Below are 20,397 nucleotides of genomic sequence, written 5' to 3' on the forward strand. Positions count from 1 at the left end.
TAACTGATTAAAACTGTACTTTAATATGGTGTTTTAAAATAACATATTCAGCAAGTGATCATTATAATCTTTATTACTTTTTATTTTAAATGACATTTTTTTCTGTTTACAACAAGAATGTAAAATCTGAGAAATGATTATAGCAAGTCTAAATACCTCCATGATTAAGGCACAGCTGAAACGCGTTGGAGACCCACACCAGCCACCGTCAAGGAACCACGTCCAGTAATCCCCGCTTTGATCATCAGAGATCCACCCCCTGCCGCGCACAGTGGTCGTGCATCACAGCACCTCCGGCGAGCGGCATCCCCGCCTTGTGAACACATCACTTCCGGCGCCAAACCCACTCACCCCCGCCTAACACCTGGTGACCTCAGCAGCAGAAGCCACAAGGAGCCGCGCAACACACCGCACACAAGCGGCATCCCACATCCGGATACCCACCCCCGGTCGTCCCGCCGATCCACGCGGCACGTGCACAAGGTAAAGGCGTGCATCCCGCACCACGGAGCTGCCAGCCTGTCCCAGTCCGCCAACCCAGCCCGGTTCCAGCCACCATGCTGATGCAGACACCATCCAGTCTGCCAACACAAGCGGTTTCGCCGGCACCAGCAGCACGTGGCACAGCCACACCAGGAGCCACAGCACACAGAGAACAGCCAGCTGAGCTGGTGCTGCACAACACCAGAGACTGCCGATCACCATCCCCTTATCGCAACGCCTACCCAGGCACCTACCGGTAGGTAAGTTGTACACTGTGCGGGACGGAGCCACACCATCCACCCCAAACAGACTTCCACCACCACACTGCCGGGCTATAAGACTGTTGACCAAAGGTCCAGCAGGGACAACGTGCTGGTCCAAAACTGCACGGAAGGAGCCCCCAAAAAGGGTCCACCCACCTTCCCCCCCGTGCATCCATCCTGCTATACCCCCACTACCCCTGGGTCATTTGATTTCAAGCAGCTACTTCAATAAAACCTTTGACTCAACACCACCGTCTAAGTCTCTCTGTTACACAGTCCACCAAGACCCACCTACATCACACACTCCATCTTTCACCAGAGAGCGCGCCTTACCCTTATTTTACAAGTCTAAATACTGACCTAAAATCCTGATATAACCTAAAAACTAAATCAAAAGAGTTTTACTGATATATTTAAAAATATATACCTTCATTAGCTGCATATAATAATATATAGATCAGCATTTACGTATAATTATTATTTATGCATATTACCCATCTTTTATTGTATCTCTTCTTTTTTTAATCATTCCAATTTAAATATCCAATTTTTAAAAAACCAATATCCTACTACACAGGTTCTCAAACTCGGTCCTCGGGACCCTAAACAGTGCATGTTTTCCAGGTCTCCTCACAGAATCGCTATCCTACTACTTTGAATAATTCAGCAGCATGACATATACAGGTTGCAGGGCCGTGAGGTACGTTATGCACCAATAACAGCCAACAACTTAATGTTAGAAATCAGGGGTTACAGCAGAAGTCATTAAGTGTGCAATGAAATATTTTATATCCTGGAGTGTAATTAGCACTGGCTGCAGCCATTAATGCTTTACAGATTAGCATCAGCAGGATATGACTTCATCAGCGATTATTATGTTTAGATTGTTAATTATTTGATTTGTAATCTAGTTACAAATAAAATGTTTCAGATTGACGACATTCAACAAGGTGGTCAGGAGGAACGTGTCAGTGTTGAGTATCAGACGGGCCTCAATACTCACATTGGAGACCTCAGACACAACTCGTATCTTCACACCTGGTGTTTGTACACATACCTGTCATCAGTTCTATTCATTGCATTGCTGTACTCAGCAACGCTCTCTCTTCTCAAGGCCAATACAGCACTCTCTACTAAAGAGCATCCAGCGGACTTTTAACCTGACATTTTTTTATATAATTACGTTATAGTCTGTGCATTTACAAGATTATAATACGCCCCTTGTTTGGCTAGAAGCTGTTGATGAGTTCCGTGTTCTATTATCCTCCCATTCTTCATGACGACAATAAGATCCGCATTCTGAACTGTGGACAGTCTGTGTGAGATCATAATGCAAGTCCTTCCTTTCCTGGCTTGATCTAGAGCTTGTTGTACAACCTGTATAGGAAACAAATGATATTGTAATGAGCAAAGTAGATTATGGGGTCTATATACTAATCCTTGGAGAGATATAAAGTGAATGGAGATAAAGTACCAGCCAATCAGCTTTTAACTGTCATTTTTCAAACACAGCCTGTAAAGTGACAGTTAGGAGCTGATTGGTTGGTACTTTATTTCCATCCTCTCCTAGGCTAAGTACATAGACCCCTTTGTCTGTGTTCATATAAAAGAAGCCTAGAGATACAAGTGATGAAGCTCTGAGTGTAAAGTAGGCTTTTATATATGTAGCCAGAAATTTCCGGCCCTCTTTCTCCCGATGAGGCAATTGTATTTAAATGTAAAATATCTCAAATTCTGTTACTGCATTGGAACTTTCTAAATATATGCTCAAGATTGCAAAAATTTCCGTGAACTGAATGATAGTTTCAATAAATAAAGGGCTAACTATAAAAGGGAATTTACTAATTTAGTTACATCATGCATAAACAGTGAATGTCCATGATTGTGTTTCCTGTTTCTTAATGAAGCTATACAGTATGTTGATTGTATTTATTGTTTCCAATAATCCATCTACAGTCGGGCTCTTACATGTGCAGGTTTTCCTAAAATTTACCACACGAAATCTTTATCTTCCATATTTTTCTATAGTTCAGATTCCTACATTGGATTTAACGGGATTAGAAGGAAAAGACATCCAACATTATTTACGGAGTTGGCTTTCAGCTAGGGATGAGTGGTTCAGTTTTACTGATAACCGAACACACTTGTGGCACCTGCTCGGTGACCTGGGGTCCTGAGGACTGAGTTTGAGAGACACTATACTATAGTATCAAAATAGGTTCAAGGTACATGATTGTAGCTGTTTTTATTATTATTGTTTTTTAGAATCCAAAACCGAAACTGAACCATAACACGACAATGATTTAGAACCAAAACCTAAACATGGGGGTCTCCGTATATCTCTGCTTTTAGCAAGAAGCCATATCCATATAAGGGAAAGGAAATTCTGGTTACTGAGGGTAAAGCCAAATTTTTTTGGGACAACTGTTTACAGAAATTTACCCACATGAGTCAAGAACACTTAGAGCGCTCGTACATCGCATGTAATAAGATAACAATATAACTAATATTCTGAAGGAAAAATTTAAAAGAACAAGTAGAGCTGTTGCTGTTAGCAACCCATCAGATTCAAACTATCATTTATCTAGTACATTCTATAAAATGATCATTAGGATCTGAATTGGTTGCCATAGGCAACACCTCCACTTTCCTTCTTTAAAAGGTTTGATACATCTCCCCCTAATTATGATGTTTCATTCTCACCTTTTCACTTTCATTGTCTAGTGCTGAGGTGGCTTCATCCAGCAGTAATAGTTTTGGAGCACGTATAAGAGCCCGGGCAATGGCAATCCTCTGCTTCTGGCCTCCGGACAGCTGTGTTCCTTTCCCACCCACTGGTGTGTTATATTTCTGGATAATTAATAACATACATCAGAAGCTTTATTTTAGAGAGACAATAAAGGTACGATAGTCAGGACACATAGAGGTTTTGTCCTGGGCTCTGTCATGTACAGGAGACAGGAGGTAGGGGATGTTCTGCTGACAACCAAGCTTTGCATTGGGAGTCGAGAGACAGAGTATAATGGGACAATTGGTATTCACCTGGGAACCCTGCAAGGAAGTTTGAGCTTTGCTTCACAGCCCTCGGATCTGCCCCTATTTAACAATGAAAGTGTGTAACCGTTACCAAACTAGCACATGGATAGATAGTCAGACAAGCCAGGTCTGGAACACTATGGGGGGTATTCAATTTGGATGCGAAAAGTGGAAATTATCGCCGATGACATCATTTTCGCATGTTTCAATTATCCCCGTATTCAATTACAAAGATATTTTGCCAGTTCAAAAAATCTTTGTTAAAAAACGGGGATAAGTTTTCACCATGTTTTATATGGTGAAAAAAAGTGCAGATTTGGGGTTTATGGGTACAGGCTTAAAAATAATAGCCTGCACCCCTGGGAATAGCCCCTAAAAACGAACTGTGTCAAACAAAAAGTTTTTAAAAAAAATAGGGACACCCCAAAAAAACTATTTTAATTTTGGATGTAAAAAAATAAAAAAGTATGCGACAGGTGTTTTCTAGAATAGGCTATTAGCGTCAGGTGCATATTTGCAGAATTTAAAAAAATAAGTTTAGGGACTTCAAAATATGCTAGTACCCATTTTCATGTACCCCAAATTTGATGTGACCACTTTTTAAAACGAAAAAAAAACCTAAGTGCTCGTCTGCATCACTTATGTAATGTCGGGAAAAAAATCACTTGCTGCGGCTATTTAAAAATGCAGAATACATTCAGCAGGGCTAAACGGGGGTACCCACAGTGATCCCCTATGTCTGGACATCATTAGGGGGTCCCAGGATTAATTCCCAAATTCCCCTATTTTCCCCGACTCTTACCTCTCCGCAGGCTCCTGTTTTCGCCGGCTCCAAATTGAATACGGGGATAAAGCGGGCACGCACCCAATACTTTATCCCCAGAAAAGCTCCGATGTGGAGCGAAAAGTCCAGCATGGACTTTTCGCTCCCTAATTGAATAGTGGCCTATATAGTACAGCTTAATACCAAATGGTATAAAGTTATAACAATAGTTAGAGAAAAAGTATCTGAATTTTGCTTATATTCAGTCTTGCTCATTTGAATTTGTTTTTCCCTTTAGGAGTATTGCAGCATTGCTGTGCCTTGGTTTATCACATCGCTACAAATGAGCAAAACAATTTATTCATTTTGGTTGATTCGAGAGTCTAATTTGTAGAATGAAAGTGATAGTTATCAAAAAAATTGTGTGTAGCATTAATAGTGTTCCCGAAGCTGCTCTTTGTTTATAACACCAGACTAAAGTGTGCAGTTCCGGAGGTACACACTTGTGCGTACACCTGGGTATAGTGTGAGAGAAGACACAAAATAAAATTCAATGCTCCTAAAACTATTGCCCAGAATACATTTCTACGCCCATCTCCATTTCTCATGCATGTGGGGCTAAAGCAATGCACAAAACACATTTTGCATGAATGCATTTGGCAGAGATGCACATTACAGTATTCTAGCTTTGCTTTGTCTATGTGGGGAATGCCACTCTGCAATGGATTTATATATTCCACATTCCACATTATTTATTCTGGTCAGAAATCAAAGGCAAATGTTGCCATAGAAACGTGTGCATATGTATAAACTAGGGGTGTGCACCGGCCACTTTTCGTGTTTTGGTTTTGGATCTGGATCTTTCTTCGTGTTTTGGATCTGGATTGGTTTTGCCAAAACCACCCTTCCGTGTTTTGGGTTCTGGGTTTTGTGTTTTGGATCTGTATTTTTTTTTAAAAAAAGCATAAAAACAGCTAAAATCACAGAATTTGTGGGTTTTTCTGCTCCTATGCTATTATTAACCTCAATAACCTTAATTTCCACTCATTTCCAGTCTATTCTGAACACCTCACAATAGTGTTTTTATATCCAAAAGGTTGCACCGAGGTAGCTGGATGACTATGCTAAGAGATACGAGTGGGCGGCACAAACACGTGGTCCATCTAGGAGTGACACTGCAGTGGCAGACAGGATGGCAGTTTGAAAAACTAGGCCCCAAACAGTACATAATTCAAAGAAAAAAAAGAGGTGCAAGATGGAATTGTCCTTGGGCCCTCCCACCCTTATGTTGTATAAACAGGACATGCACACTTTAACAAACCAAACATTTCAGCGCCAGGGTCTGCCACACGACTGTGGCTGAAATGATTGGTTCGTTTGGGCCCCCACAAAACAAGCTGGCAATTAATCTGTCCCTGCACAAACTGGCTCTACGGAGGCAAGATGTCGTCCTCATCCACCGATTCCTCACCCTCTTCAGTGGTGTGTACATCCTCATCCTCACAGAGTATTAATTCGTCCCCGCTGGAATCCACAACCACAGGTCCCTCTGTACGTTCTGGAGGCTGGTCTCCCTGGAAGAGTTGATAATTCATTTTATGAACATCATCTTCTCCACATTTTGTGGAAGCAACCTCCTACGCCTTTCGCTGACAAGGCTGCACTAAACACTCTTTCGGAGTACACACTGGAGGGGGGGCAACTCAGGTAAAATAGAGCCAGTTTGTACAGGGACCTCCAAATTGCTTCTTTTTCCTGCCAGTACAGGTACGGACTGTCTGATATGCCTACTTGGATGCTGTCACCGATGTAATCCTTTAACAGACAGACGCACGCTTGTCGCTGCTGCTTTAAGGATGCAGGTGCGGCTACAGCCCACACATTTCACAAAGACAGAAAAAAAAAGAACAATATTTTTATTGTTTGTGGAGCACACTTTGAGGGTTACACCACCCTTTAACAGACAGACGCACGCTTGTCGCTGCTGCTTTGGGGATGCAAGTGCGGCTACAGCCCACACATTTCACAAAGACAGAAAAAAAAAGAAGAATATTTTTATTGTTTGTGGAGCGCACTTTGAGGGTTACACCACCCTTTAACAGACAGACGCACGCTTGTCACTGCTGCTTTGAGGATGCAAGTGCGGCTACAGCCCACACATTTCACAAAGACAGAAAAAAAGACTTTTTTTATTGTTTGTGGAGCGCACTTTGAGGGTTACACCACCCTTTAACAGACAGACGCACGCTTGTCGCTGCTGCTTTGAGGATGCAAGTGCAGCTACAGCCCACACATTTCACAAAGACAGAAAAAAAAGAATATTTTTATTGTTTGTGGAGCGCACTTTGAGGATTACACCACCCATTAACAGACAGACGCACGCTTGTCGCTGCTGCTTTGAGGATGCAAGTGCGGCTACAGCCCACACATTTCACAAAGACAGAAAAAAAAGAAGAATTTTTTTATTGTTTGTGGAGCGCACTTTGAGGGTTACACCACCCTTTAACAGACAGACGCACGCTTGTCGCTGCTGCTTTGAGGATGCAGGTGGAATCTAGACGGGATTTGGAACCGGGGACACACTACCTCCATCAATTGTCTAAATCCCACTGCACTAATGGCGGATACCGGACGCACGTCTAACACCAACATAGCAGTCAAGGCCTCAGTTATACGTTTTGCTTCAGGATGACTGCTGTCGTACTTCACCCTCATCGCTAGGGACTGTTGGAGGGTCAATTGTTTAGTAAAAGTAGTGGTGTTCCTACTTCCTCTCTTGGATGATGAACAACTCCCAGCAGCAGCAACAGCACTAGGAGGAAGTGGTTCTTGATCTTTCCCTATTTTATTTTTATCGGAGAAAGTTTGGCCCTCCATTTATGTTATATTGATATATACGTGCGGCTAAGGCGCACACAAACACAGAAAATATTTTTTTTATTTTTGCTGGAGAGTAGAGCACTTCGTGGGTTACACCACCCTTTAAGAAATGAGCCAGCCGGCTCTTTACTTATGGGATACAGGCGCACGCTTGGCGCTGCTCCTTTGTTGATGCACGTGCAGCCACAGTGCACACAATTCACAAACACAGAAAATATTTTTTTTTTTGGTTTGGACTGGAGTGTACTTTGGGGGGTTACAGCACCCTTTAACGGTCAAGCCAGCCGGCCCTTTACTTATGACACATGCGCACGCTTGGCACTACTTTGTTGATGCACGTGCGGCTACTGCGCACACAATTCACAAACACAGAAAATATATATTTTTTTGGTTTGGAGTGTACTTTGGGGGTTACAGCACCCTTTAACGGTCAAGCCAGCCGGCCCTTTTACTTATGAGACAGGCGCACGCTTGGCACTACTTTGTTGATGCACGTGCAGCTACTGCGCACACAATTCACAAACACAGAAAAAATATTTTGTTATTTGGTTTGGAGTGTACTTTGGGGGTTACAGCACCCTTTAACGGTCAAGCCAGCCAGCCCTTTTCTTATGACACAGGCGCACGCTTGGCACTACTTTGTTGATGCACGTGCGGCTACTGAGCAAACAATTCACAAACACAGAAAATATTTTTTTTTGGGTTTGGAGTGTACTTTGGGGGTTACAGCACCCTTTAACGGTCAAGCCAGCCGGCCCTTTACTTATGACACAGGCGCTCGCTTGGCACTACTTTGTTGATGCACGTGCGGCTACTGCGCACACAATTTATAAACACACAAAAAATATTATTTTTTAGCACTTGGGGGGAGCACCCCTGATGGACAGAGCACCCCCTGGACAACACTACAGCACCCCTTTAGGACTGGGACACTGCACAGGACTTTGGAGTGGACACAGCCCCTATGGAGAACTGACTGCACAACACAGTCCAGCCAGCCCCTATGGACTTTGAAGTAGTGGACACAGCCCCTATTAACAGCAGCACAGCACAACACAGCCAGCCCCTATGGACTTTGAAGTAGTGGACAACAGCAGCACAGCGCAGCACAGCACAGCACAGCACAGCACAACACTACTCTGCACTACACTACACTACACAGCCCAGCCAGCCCTAACTCCCACCCTCCCTCTTCACTGTCCACAGCCGAGTGAGAAAATGGTGCCGACGCGGGTACCTTATATAGGATCCAAAACCCGCGAGACCCGGAAGGCAGGATGATGACGTTTTGCCTCGATTTCAGATCCGAGTCAGGCGGGAAAAGTTGAGCCTGACTCGGATCGGCCTCGGATCGGGGGGGTTCGGATTTCAGAAATCCGAACCCGCTCACCCCTCGTATGAACAGGTGAATATTCCACAGAACCAATCAGAATATTTTACTGGTATGTACTAGAGATGTGCAGGTTTGGTTTTATTTGGTTCTTATCGCCAAATTATCGCAAGTTTGGATTAGTTTGGATTTCTCTTATTGGCTATCCAAAACACGTGACAGCCAGATATCCATTATGATGACGTTTATGAGATCCGATTGTATCCGAGTAAATCCGAGTAAAACCGAACCTCACATCTCTAGTAGGTACCATTAGTACTTACCTCTGGCAGGCTTTCTATGAAGGCATGAATATTGGCTGATATTGCTGCCTGCTGTATTTCCTCCATTGACACCTCCCGGGAGTTGTCTCCATAGGCGATATTCTCAGCGATGCTGCAGTCAAACAGCACCGGTTCCTGCGAGACGATTCCCACCTGAGATCGCAGCCACTTTACGTTTAAGCATTTAGCATCAATGCTATCGAACAACTGGAAAGACAAAGGTGAAACATTCAGTGCTTGTCGGACTGTGAGATATATATTATATAAACATTCTCCTCTTTTAGAAATATGGCAATACTTTCATACAGGCTCCATGTGGCAATGGTGAATAGCTGGATAGGTATTTATGTCCAATTTACTCAAATGGTGAGTTGGGCTAGGGTACCCCATCTGCAATAAATGTCGTTATTGTTCAGTCGCCCATTAATATCGGCATGTGGATACGCACATTTATTTAGATGTTCTAACATAAAAAAAGATGTTCTGAATGTGCTTTATTGTGTACCAATAAAGGTTGTGTATGAATCGAAAGTTTAGAGATGGTCCTTGCTGCACCCCGATGATAGACCTGCTATCCTCCTCTACATATAAAAGTTCTACATCCTGTATGAGGCTTTTGCATTGGGATTTAAAGGTCTATGTACTAAGCCTTGGAGAGATAAAATGGACGGAGAAAAAGTACCAACCAATCAGTTTCTGTCATTTTTCAAACACAACCTGTAAAGTGACAGGAGCTGGTTGGGTGGTACTTTATCTCCGTCCATTTGATCTCTCTCCAAGACTTAGTGCATAGACCCCGTAGTTAGGATTTCGACAATCACAACAATGTGGACAGTTAAAAGATTGACACCATAACGCTGAATGTCATAATGGCTAAAATGTTGACACCTGCAAAATGCCAAAAAAGTTTTAGGGTTTAGGGTTAGGGTTCAAATTGGGTTTTGGAAATCATGCACTTGCTGACATATTGTCTGTTGACATTTCAAACATGTCAACATGTTTCAAGTTGACATTGTGTTTGTCGATATTCTGAACATGTCTTTTGTTCTGGAGACATTATGATTGTCATTATGGTACAGATAATGAATAGTAACAATATGATTGTCATTATTGTGTCCAGATAATGTCTGGCGACATTGTGATTGTCATTATTGTGTCCAGATAATGACTGGCGACATTGTGATTGTCATTATTGTGTCCAGATAATGACTGGCGACATTGTGATTGTCATTATGGTACAGATAATGACTGGCGACAATGTGATTGTCATTATGGTACAGATAATGACTGACGACATTGTGATTGTCATTATTGTGTCCAGATAATGACTGGCGACATTGTGATTGTCATTATGGTACAGATAATGACTGGCGACATTGTGATTGTAACTTATTTGCATCATGCCTCTCTGAATGTCAACATTTAGCTGACAGGTATTGGAGCATGTTAGACAGAATTATTCATGCATTTGATGTACAGTCAGGTCCATAAATATTGGGACATTGACAGAATTTTCATATTTTGTCCTCTATTCACCACCACAATGGCTTTGAAATGAAACAAACAAGATGTGATTTAACTGCAGACTTTCAGATTTAATTTGAGGGTAATTACATCCAAATCAGGTGAACGGTGTAGGAATTACAACGGTTTCTATATGTGCCTCCCAATTTTTAAGGGGCCAAAAGTAATGGGACAAACTAAACAATCCTAAATCTAACTTTCACTTTTTAATACTTTGTTGCAAATCCTTTGCAGGCAATTACAGCCTGAAGTCTGGAACGCATAGACATCACCAGATGCTGGGTTTCTTCCCTGGTGATGCTCTGCCAGGCCTCTACTGCAAATGTCTTCAGTTCCTGCTTGTTCTTGGGGCATTTTCCCTTCAGTTTTGTCTTCATCAAGTGAAATGCATGCTCAATTGGATTCAGGTCAGGGGATTGACTTGGCCATTGCATAACACTCCACTTTTTAGCCTTAAAAAACTCTTTGGTTGCTTTTGCAGTATGCTTCGGGTCATTGTCCATCTGCACTGTGAAGCGCCGTCCAATGAGTTCTGAAGCCTTTGACTGAATATGAGCATATAATATTGCCCGAAACACTTCAGAATTCATTCTGCTGCTTTTGTCAGCAGTCACATCATCAATAAATACAAGGGAACCAGTTCCATTGGCAGCCATACATGCCCATGCCATGACACTACCACCACCATGCTTCACTGATGAGGTGGTATGTTTTGGATCATGAGCAGTTCCTTTCCTTCTCTTCTCTTCCCATCACTCTGGTACAAGTTGATCTTTGTCTCATCTGTCAATAGGATGTTGTTCCAGAACTGTAATGGCTTTTTTAGATGTTATTTGGCAAACTCTAATCTGGTCTTCCTGCTTTTGTGGCTCACCAATGGTTTGCATCTTGTGGTGAACCCTCTATATTCACTCTTGTGAAGTCTTCTCTTGATTGTTGACTTTGACACATATACATGTACCTCCTGGAGAGTGTTCTTGATTTGGCCAACTGTTGTGAAGGGGTTTTTCTTCACCAGAGAAATAATTCTTTTGTCATCCACCACAGTTGTTTTCTGTGGTCTTCCGGGTCTTTTGATGTTGCTGAGCTCTCCGATGCGTTCTTTCTTTTTAAGAATGTTCCAAACAGTTGATTTGGCCACACCTAATGTTTTTGCTATCTCTCTGATGGGTTTGTTTTGATTTTTCAGCCTAATGATGGCTTGCTTCACTGATAGTGACAGCTCTTTGGATCTCATATTGGGCTCTATTTACTACAATCCGCATATTGAATGCGGATTGTAGTGTGATATTACCGAGTGAATTCGCATTGCAAATTCAGGCAATATCACAGGGATTTACTATAAATCCCTTGCAGGGACAGAGCTTGCGATAAAGCTCTGTCCCTGCGGATCCCATCCGCACTCTAGTCACGGTATTTTCGGAAAAAATACCGCGACTAAGAGCCCGCGCATGCGCCGACCGACCACCGCTACTACCCCTCCACCGATGCTAAGCCCCACCCCCGGTGCTAAGCCCTGCCCCCGCAATCGCGGACCCCCGCATCCCCTCCTCCCCCCCGCGACCCCCCCTCCCTTCATTACACTTACCTGCATCCTCCTGGCCTCCGGTGATCTTCTCCGGGCTTCCCGATCAGGTGATCTCCCATACTGCACTGGGGCATGATCACCTGATGACCGGGCCCCAGTGTACTATGGGAGACCAGCTGACCGGAGAGGAGCCATCACCGGAGGCCCGATCACCGGTCCCTGGATTCAGGTAAGGAAAAAAAAAAATGTTTAATTTTTTTTTTTTTGTACAGCAATCAGCTTGCGGTCTGCTTAGACCACATAGCTGATTACTGTACTGGTACCGGCTCCCGCCTCTGCTCTCCCCGTTAGAGCAGAGTGGGAGCCCGGTAACTGGGGGAGACCCTGGATAACGCCACCTCCAGGTGGCGTTATTATCACAGGGCTTCCCCCGGTATTTTTTTACAATTTATTTTTAGTAACTGTGGTCGGATTACATTTCCCATTACAATTATGGGAAATGCGATCTGCTTTACTAAAAATAAGTGATACTGGGGGTTGGAGTACAATTTTACTAATTCTACTCCAATTGCCCTATAGTAACTACAGGTGAAACTAAAATAATGTGAAAAGGGTGTGAAAACACCCTTTTTCACTTTATTTTAGTAAAAATAATGTTAATAAATAGAGCCCATTGAGAGTTGACAGCAACTGATTCAAAATGCAGATGTCACACCTAGAATCAACTCCAGACCTTTTACCTGCTTAACTGATAATGAAATAACGAGGGAATAGCCCACACCTGTCCATGAAATAGCTTTTGAGTTGATAGTCCCATTACTTTTGGCCCCTTAAAAAGTGGGAGGCACATATTGAAACCATTGTAATTCTTACACCGTTCACCCGATTTGGATGTAATTACCCTCAAATTAAATCTGAAAGTCTGCAGTTAAATCACATCTTGTTTGTTTCATTTCAAAACCATTGTGGTGGTGAATAGAGGCCAAAATCTGAAAATTCTGTCAATGTCCCAATATTTATGGACCTGACTGTATGTATTTTAGTCTAGAGTTGATGTTGGGATGCTTTTATTTGCTCTGGATATTGCATAGTGAATATTGAGCAGGTGTGTAACTTTCAGCTAATATAAAGTAAGTCACAGATCTTACCACTGCTCCCTGGTGCGGGTCATAGAACCTCTGCAGCAGCTGGACAGAGGTGCTTTTCCCACAGCCACTGCTGCCCACAAATGCCACAGTTTGCCCGCTGGATATCCTGATAGATAACTCTTGTAGCACCGGCACATCCGGGCGAGATGGATAATTGAAGGAAACTTGGCGCAGTTCCACATTTCCTTGAAACTTTTCCTAGTTGTAAAACAAAAACATTCACATTAAACCGCAAGAGGATTCTGTGCAGTCACATACATAGAGACATGGTATTAATAACACAGGTCTGCTATGAAAAAGCTTTTTAAATGAATTTATGTCATACTTATAGATTTTTGGCTTCTGAACATGAAAATTACTTCTGATTTTGCATTTCACATCACGTTTTAATGCAAAATGTGTATTTATGAATAAGTAATTTTTTACATATTCTTTAAAGTATTAAATTTATTCTGCCTACAATTATAAAATATTGTCTTAAATTAATTCAGTCGGTAGTATAGAACGTTGCAATTCAGTTCTAGTCATGAAACTTCCCCCCGCCCAGCGCCAGATTAAGGTCCACATGGGCCTGGAGCTGAGATTTACTAAGGGCCTAAACCCCATACTGTCTAAAGGAACATTGCACACACAACTACAACTACAAGGTGAGCTGGCGAAGGTGGAACCAAATACAACAGATGCAACACAGTTTTACCCTCTGCCGGCTCATTTTAACCCCTGCCTAACACCACATACACACACACAGTACACACTACACACACACAGTACATATACAGTACACACTGATGAAACAATTAGTAAAAGCACTGCCTAAAGATGGAAAAACTTTCAAATATCTTTGCACCAAATTCCCTAACCTATCCGATGCTAAACTGAAGGAAGGCATTTTTACAGGCCCTGACATTAGAAAGCTAATAAAGATGAATATTTCGGGCGTGTAATGAATATTGTGGAACTTTTGGCGTGGACTTCGTTCAAATAAGTGATATCAAAATTTTTAGGCAATGTCAAGGATCCAAACTACAAAGAAATTGTCAGGGAAATGCTTAATGGTTACAGAAACCTTGGCTGCAATATGAGTTTAAAGGTACATTTTTTGAATTCCCATATTGAGCATTTCCCGAATAATCTCGGAGACTACAGTGAAGAACAGGGTGAACGGTTCTACCAAGATGTTAAAGATGTAGAAAGAAGATATCAGGGTCATAGGGACGTCAGCATGATGGCTGACTACTGCTGGATGATACACAGAGATGACACAGAAAAGGATATAAGCGAAAAGTGACAAAACGAAGTTTGAAGACAAAAAAAACAAGATATTAACGATTTTTCTATAATAATGGTTTTGTTTCTATTATTGTTTGATTTTATTGTTATTTTATTATGTAATTAAGATATAAACACAGTGATATCATCTACACTTATTTCACAATAAATATGTCAAAAACAATTAAACTTCTTGTTTTTTCTTAAAAATGTATGTAACCCCCTTATAGGTAAATGTGATGTGGTAATTTTTTTTAATATACTATTTCTTGATGTACACAGGAGTATAATTAAGAATATAAAAGTATTATTAAAAAAGCTTTCAATACCTTAAACTTCGCAGACCTGTATAATTAATAATAATTTATAGTCATTGACAACCTCCATGGAATAAATGCTCTTATAAAAACACACCATATAATAGAACAAGCTGTATTACAACATCCTAAAAGGAAATTCAAGTTAAATTATTTTGATAACTTAACATGCGCACAGCCGTGGGAAAAAAAAACTATTGTACAGAATACAGCTCTAAAGCGTCTATTAGATGGTAACTTCTCAGCCAACGCATAGTTGGGGGTGAGACAAATCTTCCAATATACCCTTCACTTTCTTAAACATTAGTTTTTCATAAATTTCCTGAGTACATGGCAATTCCACACCAATTACCCTACCTGCAGTCCTAACTACCCAATCTAGAGCCATACGTTCAGCAACAGTACAATTGCCATACCATACGGTAATCCCATAGGTTAGGACACATTGGTGGTGTCACTTACCGGGGTCTGTCTCTGCAGGCTGTAGCTGTCAATAGTTGGTTCACTTTGGAACAGCTGGAAGAGATGGGAAGCTGCAGACTTGGCTTTAGCGTAATCAGGAGCAAAGGATAAAGTCTGTCCTACAGATATAGCTCCGTATGTCAGTAAGGAAAACACCCTGTAATGTAAAATATAAATTGCTGAAAAGAGACACAAATAACACAAGATACTGTATCTATAATCTACAACCTTCCTTGCTCTCTAAATCATTCTAGCACCAATATACCCTGCAGTGGTAACACATTCTTCCATGTAATCTCTATAATGATAAAGCAAATTTCTAGTCCAAGAAATTATTTCTTAAAGTGTTTAATTAGCATAAACTCAACTCTGTAGCAATGGGCACAAGCAGTGTCTCACCATGCCATCTTTGCTATGGAACTCATGCCCTTGTGATAGCATGTACTAGGTACTGTTAAGGTGGGTAACACGATATCGGCCCAATTTGCCCGATTTTGGGCACATAGTAATGACAAATTGGGCATATATTGTGTGTATGCCCAACTGCTCGCTCCTGTGGGTCGCATGCGATATTGAGTAATTGGCCGTGCTGCACGGCCAATCACACGATATTGCGTGCAGGGCTGTGTGGTTTAATAAAGGATGGAACAAGTGATCGTTCCGTCATTTATTACATTTTCCTAGTGCCGGCAATCTTGCCTGGTCTGTGGCGAACAGTATTTGCCCCGACCAATGGCAAGATTGCTGGTTGTGCAAGTTTGTATCCGGCCTTACAGTGTTGCAAAGTCACTTGCCACCTGTCACAGAATGTCTAGACTCACCAATTTATGGGGAGACCCCATTAGAAAAATGGGTGGCTGAAGGGGGGAAGGGGGGGGCGGGGTTGATGATGTGTATCACAATTAATGATGACATCATAGCTCCGCCCCCTGTACATGATGCTGTTATTCAGGGCTGTGCATCACATCGGGCAGGGCCTTAATGAAGGGAAATATAACCCCTTATTTCTAAATGTACTTTTTCTCTATAGTGCGGTATACTTTGCACATAACTTTTCTACAGACTCCCCATTTTCAGGGTGTGAGAATATGCACCTTTATTCTACACCCAACACCCAGCACTGCGTCATCTGCCCAATATAAGACATTCCAACTGAGTAATGCAAACTGAATGATGTCACTCACTTCAATCCTGCTGACCTTACATTTGTGACAGCTCACTCAATGCTACTGGTGTCATCTTCTTTATAACAGCTGTAAGGACCACACAACCTGGCTAATGACAGACAGGTGTATAAAACACCAATACTTACAGAAATACTTCCTCTGAGTTCATTCTCCCAATTTCAATCATTAAAGCCCCAAATCGGTAACATGCGGCGTAGGTAAAATGTATGAATGACTGGCTGAATGCAAAACAGATGCCGTATATCTGAGCCTTGCGCTGAGAATTCCTAAAATATATCAATTTACAAAGACACTATAACAATCACTAATAAGGGAACAAAAGGGTGAATTGTAAAGTACACATAATGGATTTATATTTTATACTATTATACTTATATACAGTATGTGTGATATAAACTTCATTGTACATATAGATTGATAATTGCTAATTTTAACCTAAGAAGGGACATCCTTTAATTGTACTAAATGACAACATATCACATTGTACCTTTAATAACTACATGAGAGACATACATAAACATGTGATAGGTGGTGAGGTCTAGGGAAGCCAATCCCGAAAATCTTGTGATGCGGCTGCTCTCAGTCACTGATTGGCTGGTATGTCACCCCCGCATTGCACTCCTAGCTTGTCAGTGAGATCATCTGCATCATGGGACCCTATCTATTCTACGGGGAGCTAGGAGATCCTGAGAGGACTGGGTTATGCGACCAGAACTGAGAAGTTAAGTATTATCTCACTGCCCTCGGGCCCGTCTACAGTGCATTTTGAATCCCGTAATACATGGGATTTAATGATTTTAATCCCTGGTATTTTTGGGACTCAAGTGAGAACCCTATCAGCAAGACATTATTATTATTAATTATTACTATTATTATTATAGAAGATTAATTAGCTATCACTTTCTCAACCCCCGAATACACAGGAATCCCTGCACGTTACATGAATTGCCCATATATAGGCTTCCTTCCATTCTAAGTCAAGAAGACAGTGGTTTTATATCCAACTTTAAAACTTCAAGTGAGAAGTTGTATTGCGTAGTAATTCTCATGAAATTCAAGATACATTTTATTACATTTTAATTAATTATGAAATATAAATATGATTTCTGACCTGTAGGGGTTCTGTAAGCTCTGGGAGTACATTTCTTCAAAGGTTCCCTCTCTAGTTAATGATACAACCGTTCGAATATTATCCACTGCTTCAGTTGCAATCTATTCATTTGTTGAGAAAAGAAGTATTATTAAAACCTACAATATACATCGCTGACATTAAAGAGGCACTTTAGGGACTAAGGCCCTCATTCAGAGGCGGTCGTAGGATGCAAGCGGTCGCTCAGAAACTGGGCAGCCGCTTGCATCCTGACCGGCCGCCTCTGTTTCGGTCGTTATGCTGTGGGTTAACACCCACAGCTCTAACGACCGCTAGGGTGATGGTCGCGATGGTCATTGACCATCGCGACCATCGGGGCTAACGACGAGACCCTAGGGTAGGGTCTCACTTGTCGTAAGCCCCGGAGAGCTTCTGGCTCCCCCAAATGGCAGGCGTTCCCAAGGGAACGCCTCCGTTTGGGCTGCCACCCCCATGGCCCGCCTTACAAACGGGGATAGCTGTCAATCAACATCGACAGCTCGCCCCCTTTGGAAAGAGACCCGATACGACCGGCGCTGTCGGTCGTAGCAGGTCTCACGCATGGGCACGAAGGAGCCGGCTCCCTTGTGCGCATGCGCACTAGACAAACATCGAGGCGGCCGTGCGGTCGTAGACCGTACGGCCGCCTCTGAATAAAGCCCTAAGAGGGGTATCCATGAAAGCTTGGAGAGAGATAAAGTGTCATTTTTCAAACACAGCCTGTAAAGTGACAGCTAGGAGCTGATTGGTTAGTACTTTATCTCTAACAATTTTCTTTCTCTCCAAACTTTCATGAATACCCCCCTAAGATTCATGACAATTGTTTCAGCCCCTAAAAATGTCTGCCTCAGCGGCGCTCATGTGCAATTGACAGTTGCTAATTGCTATTGAGGAATGTTTTAATAATGACAGAATTTTAGCATACAAGATCAAAATGAACACTCAGGGGGCTTTTTACAGTATATATATATATATATATATATATATATATATATATATATATATATTAGGGGTGTGCACCGGCCACTTTTCGTGTTTTGTGTTTTGGTTTTGGATCTGGATCTTTCTTCGTGTTTTGGATCTGGATTGGTTTTGCCAAAACCACCCTTGCGTGTTTTGGGTTCTGGGTTTTGTGTTTTGGATCTGTATTTTTTTGAAAAAAAGCATAAAAACAGCTAAAAATCACAGAATTTGTAGGTTTTTCTGCTCCTATGCTATTATTAACCTCAATAACCTTAATTTCCACTCATTTCCAGTCTATTCTGAATACCTCACACCTCACAATAGTGTTTTTATGTCCAAAAGGTTGCACCGAGGTAGCTGGATGACTATGCTAAGCGACACGAGTGGGCGGCACAAACACGTGACCCATCTAGGCGTGAAACTGCAGTGGCAGACAGGATGGCATTGAAAAACTAGGCCCCAAACTGTACATAATGCAAAGAAAAAAAAGAGGTGCAAGATGGAATTGTCCTTGGGCCCTCCCACCCACCCTTATGTTGTATAAACAGGACATGCACACTTTAACAAACCAATCATTTCAGCGCCAGGGTCTGCCACACAACTGTGGCTGAAATGATTGGTTCGTTTGGGCCCCCACAAAACAAGCTGGCAATTTATCTGTCCCTGCACAAACTGGCTCTACGGAGGCAAGATGTCATCCTCATCCTCCTCATCCACCGATTCCTCACCCTCTTCAGTGTGTACATCCTCATCCTCACAGAGTATTAATTCGTCCCTGCTGGAACCACAGGTCCCTCTGTACGTTCTGGAGGCTGGTCTCCCTGGAAGAGTTGATAATTCATTTTATGAACATCATCTTCTCCACATTTTGTGGAAGCAACCTCCTACGCCTTTCGCTGACAAGGTTCCCGGCTGCACTAAACACTCTTTCGGAGTACACACTGGAGGGGGGGCAACTCAGGTAAAATAGAGCCAGTTTGTACAGGGACCTCCAAATTGCTTCTTTTTCCTGCCAGTACAGGTACGGACTGTCTGACATGCCTACTTGGATGCTGTCACCAATGTAATCCTTTAACAGACAGACGCACGCTTGTCGCTGCTGCTTTGAGCATTCAAGTGCGGCTACAGCCCACACAATTCACAAAGACAGAAAAAAAAAAGAATATTTTTATTGTTTGTGGAGCACACTTTGAGGGTTACACCACCCTTTAACAGACAGACGCACGCTTGTCGCTGCTGCTTTGAGGATGCAAGTGCGGCTACAGCCCACACAATTCACAAAGACAGAAAAAAGAAGAAGAATATTTTAATTGTTTGTGTAGAACACTTTGAGGTGTCACCACCCTTTAACAGACAGACGCACGCTTGTCGCTGCTGCTTTAAGGATGCAGGTGCGGCTACAGCCCACACATTTCACAAAGACCAAAAAAAAAAGAACAATATTTTAATTGTTTGTGTAGAACACTTTGAGGTGTCACCACCCTTTAACAGACAGACGCACGCTTGTCGCTGCTGCTTTAAGGATGCAGGTGCGGCTACAGCCCACACAATTCACATAGACAGAAAAAAAAAGAACAATATTTTAATTGTTTGTGTAGCACACTTTGAGGGTGTCACCACCCTTTAACAGACAGACGCACGCTTGTCGCTGCTGCTTTGAGGATGCAAGTGTGGCTACATCGCACACAAGTCACAAACACATTAAAAAAATAGTTTTTTATTTTTTGGAACACTTTGAGAGTTACACCACCCTTTAACAGACAGACGCACGCTTGTCGCTGCTGCTTTAAGG

The 20,397-nt window shown here is 42.3% G+C and overlaps 1 protein-coding gene across 3 annotated transcripts in view; it reads right to left on the minus strand.

The window, feature by feature from the left end:
* Nucleotides 1–909: 909 nt before the first annotated feature.
* The window catches only part of LOC148476981 (ATP-binding cassette sub-family B member 5-like), an 85,654-nt gene continuing 66,166 nt past the window's right edge, over nucleotides 910–20,397 (minus strand). For 2 of the 3 annotated variants that reach the window (XM_088457367.1, XM_088457366.1), the window contains 7 exons: nucleotides 17,625–17,725; nucleotides 16,639–16,779; nucleotides 15,327–15,483; nucleotides 13,279–13,476; nucleotides 9,079–9,285; nucleotides 3,450–3,596; nucleotides 910–2,123 (listed from right to left, as the gene is read on the minus strand). In XM_088457367.1, coding sequence (XP_088313493.1) covers nucleotides 1,926–2,123; nucleotides 3,450–3,596; nucleotides 9,079–9,285; nucleotides 13,279–13,476; nucleotides 15,327–15,483; nucleotides 16,639–16,779; nucleotides 17,625–17,725 — 1,149 coding nt within the window. In that variant the 3' untranslated portion in view covers nucleotides 910–1,925. The remainder of the gene's footprint in view (nucleotides 2,124–3,449; nucleotides 3,597–9,078; nucleotides 9,286–13,278; nucleotides 13,477–15,326; nucleotides 15,484–16,638; nucleotides 16,780–17,624; nucleotides 17,726–20,397) is intronic. The other variant, XM_088457368.1, reaches the window with a different exon arrangement.

Source organism: Taudactylus pleione, unplaced genomic scaffold (assembly GCF_031769625.1).
Source record: "Taudactylus pleione unplaced genomic scaffold, aTauple2 ptg000758l, whole genome shotgun sequence".
NCBI lineage: Eukaryota > Metazoa > Chordata > Amphibia > Anura > Myobatrachidae > Taudactylus > Taudactylus pleione.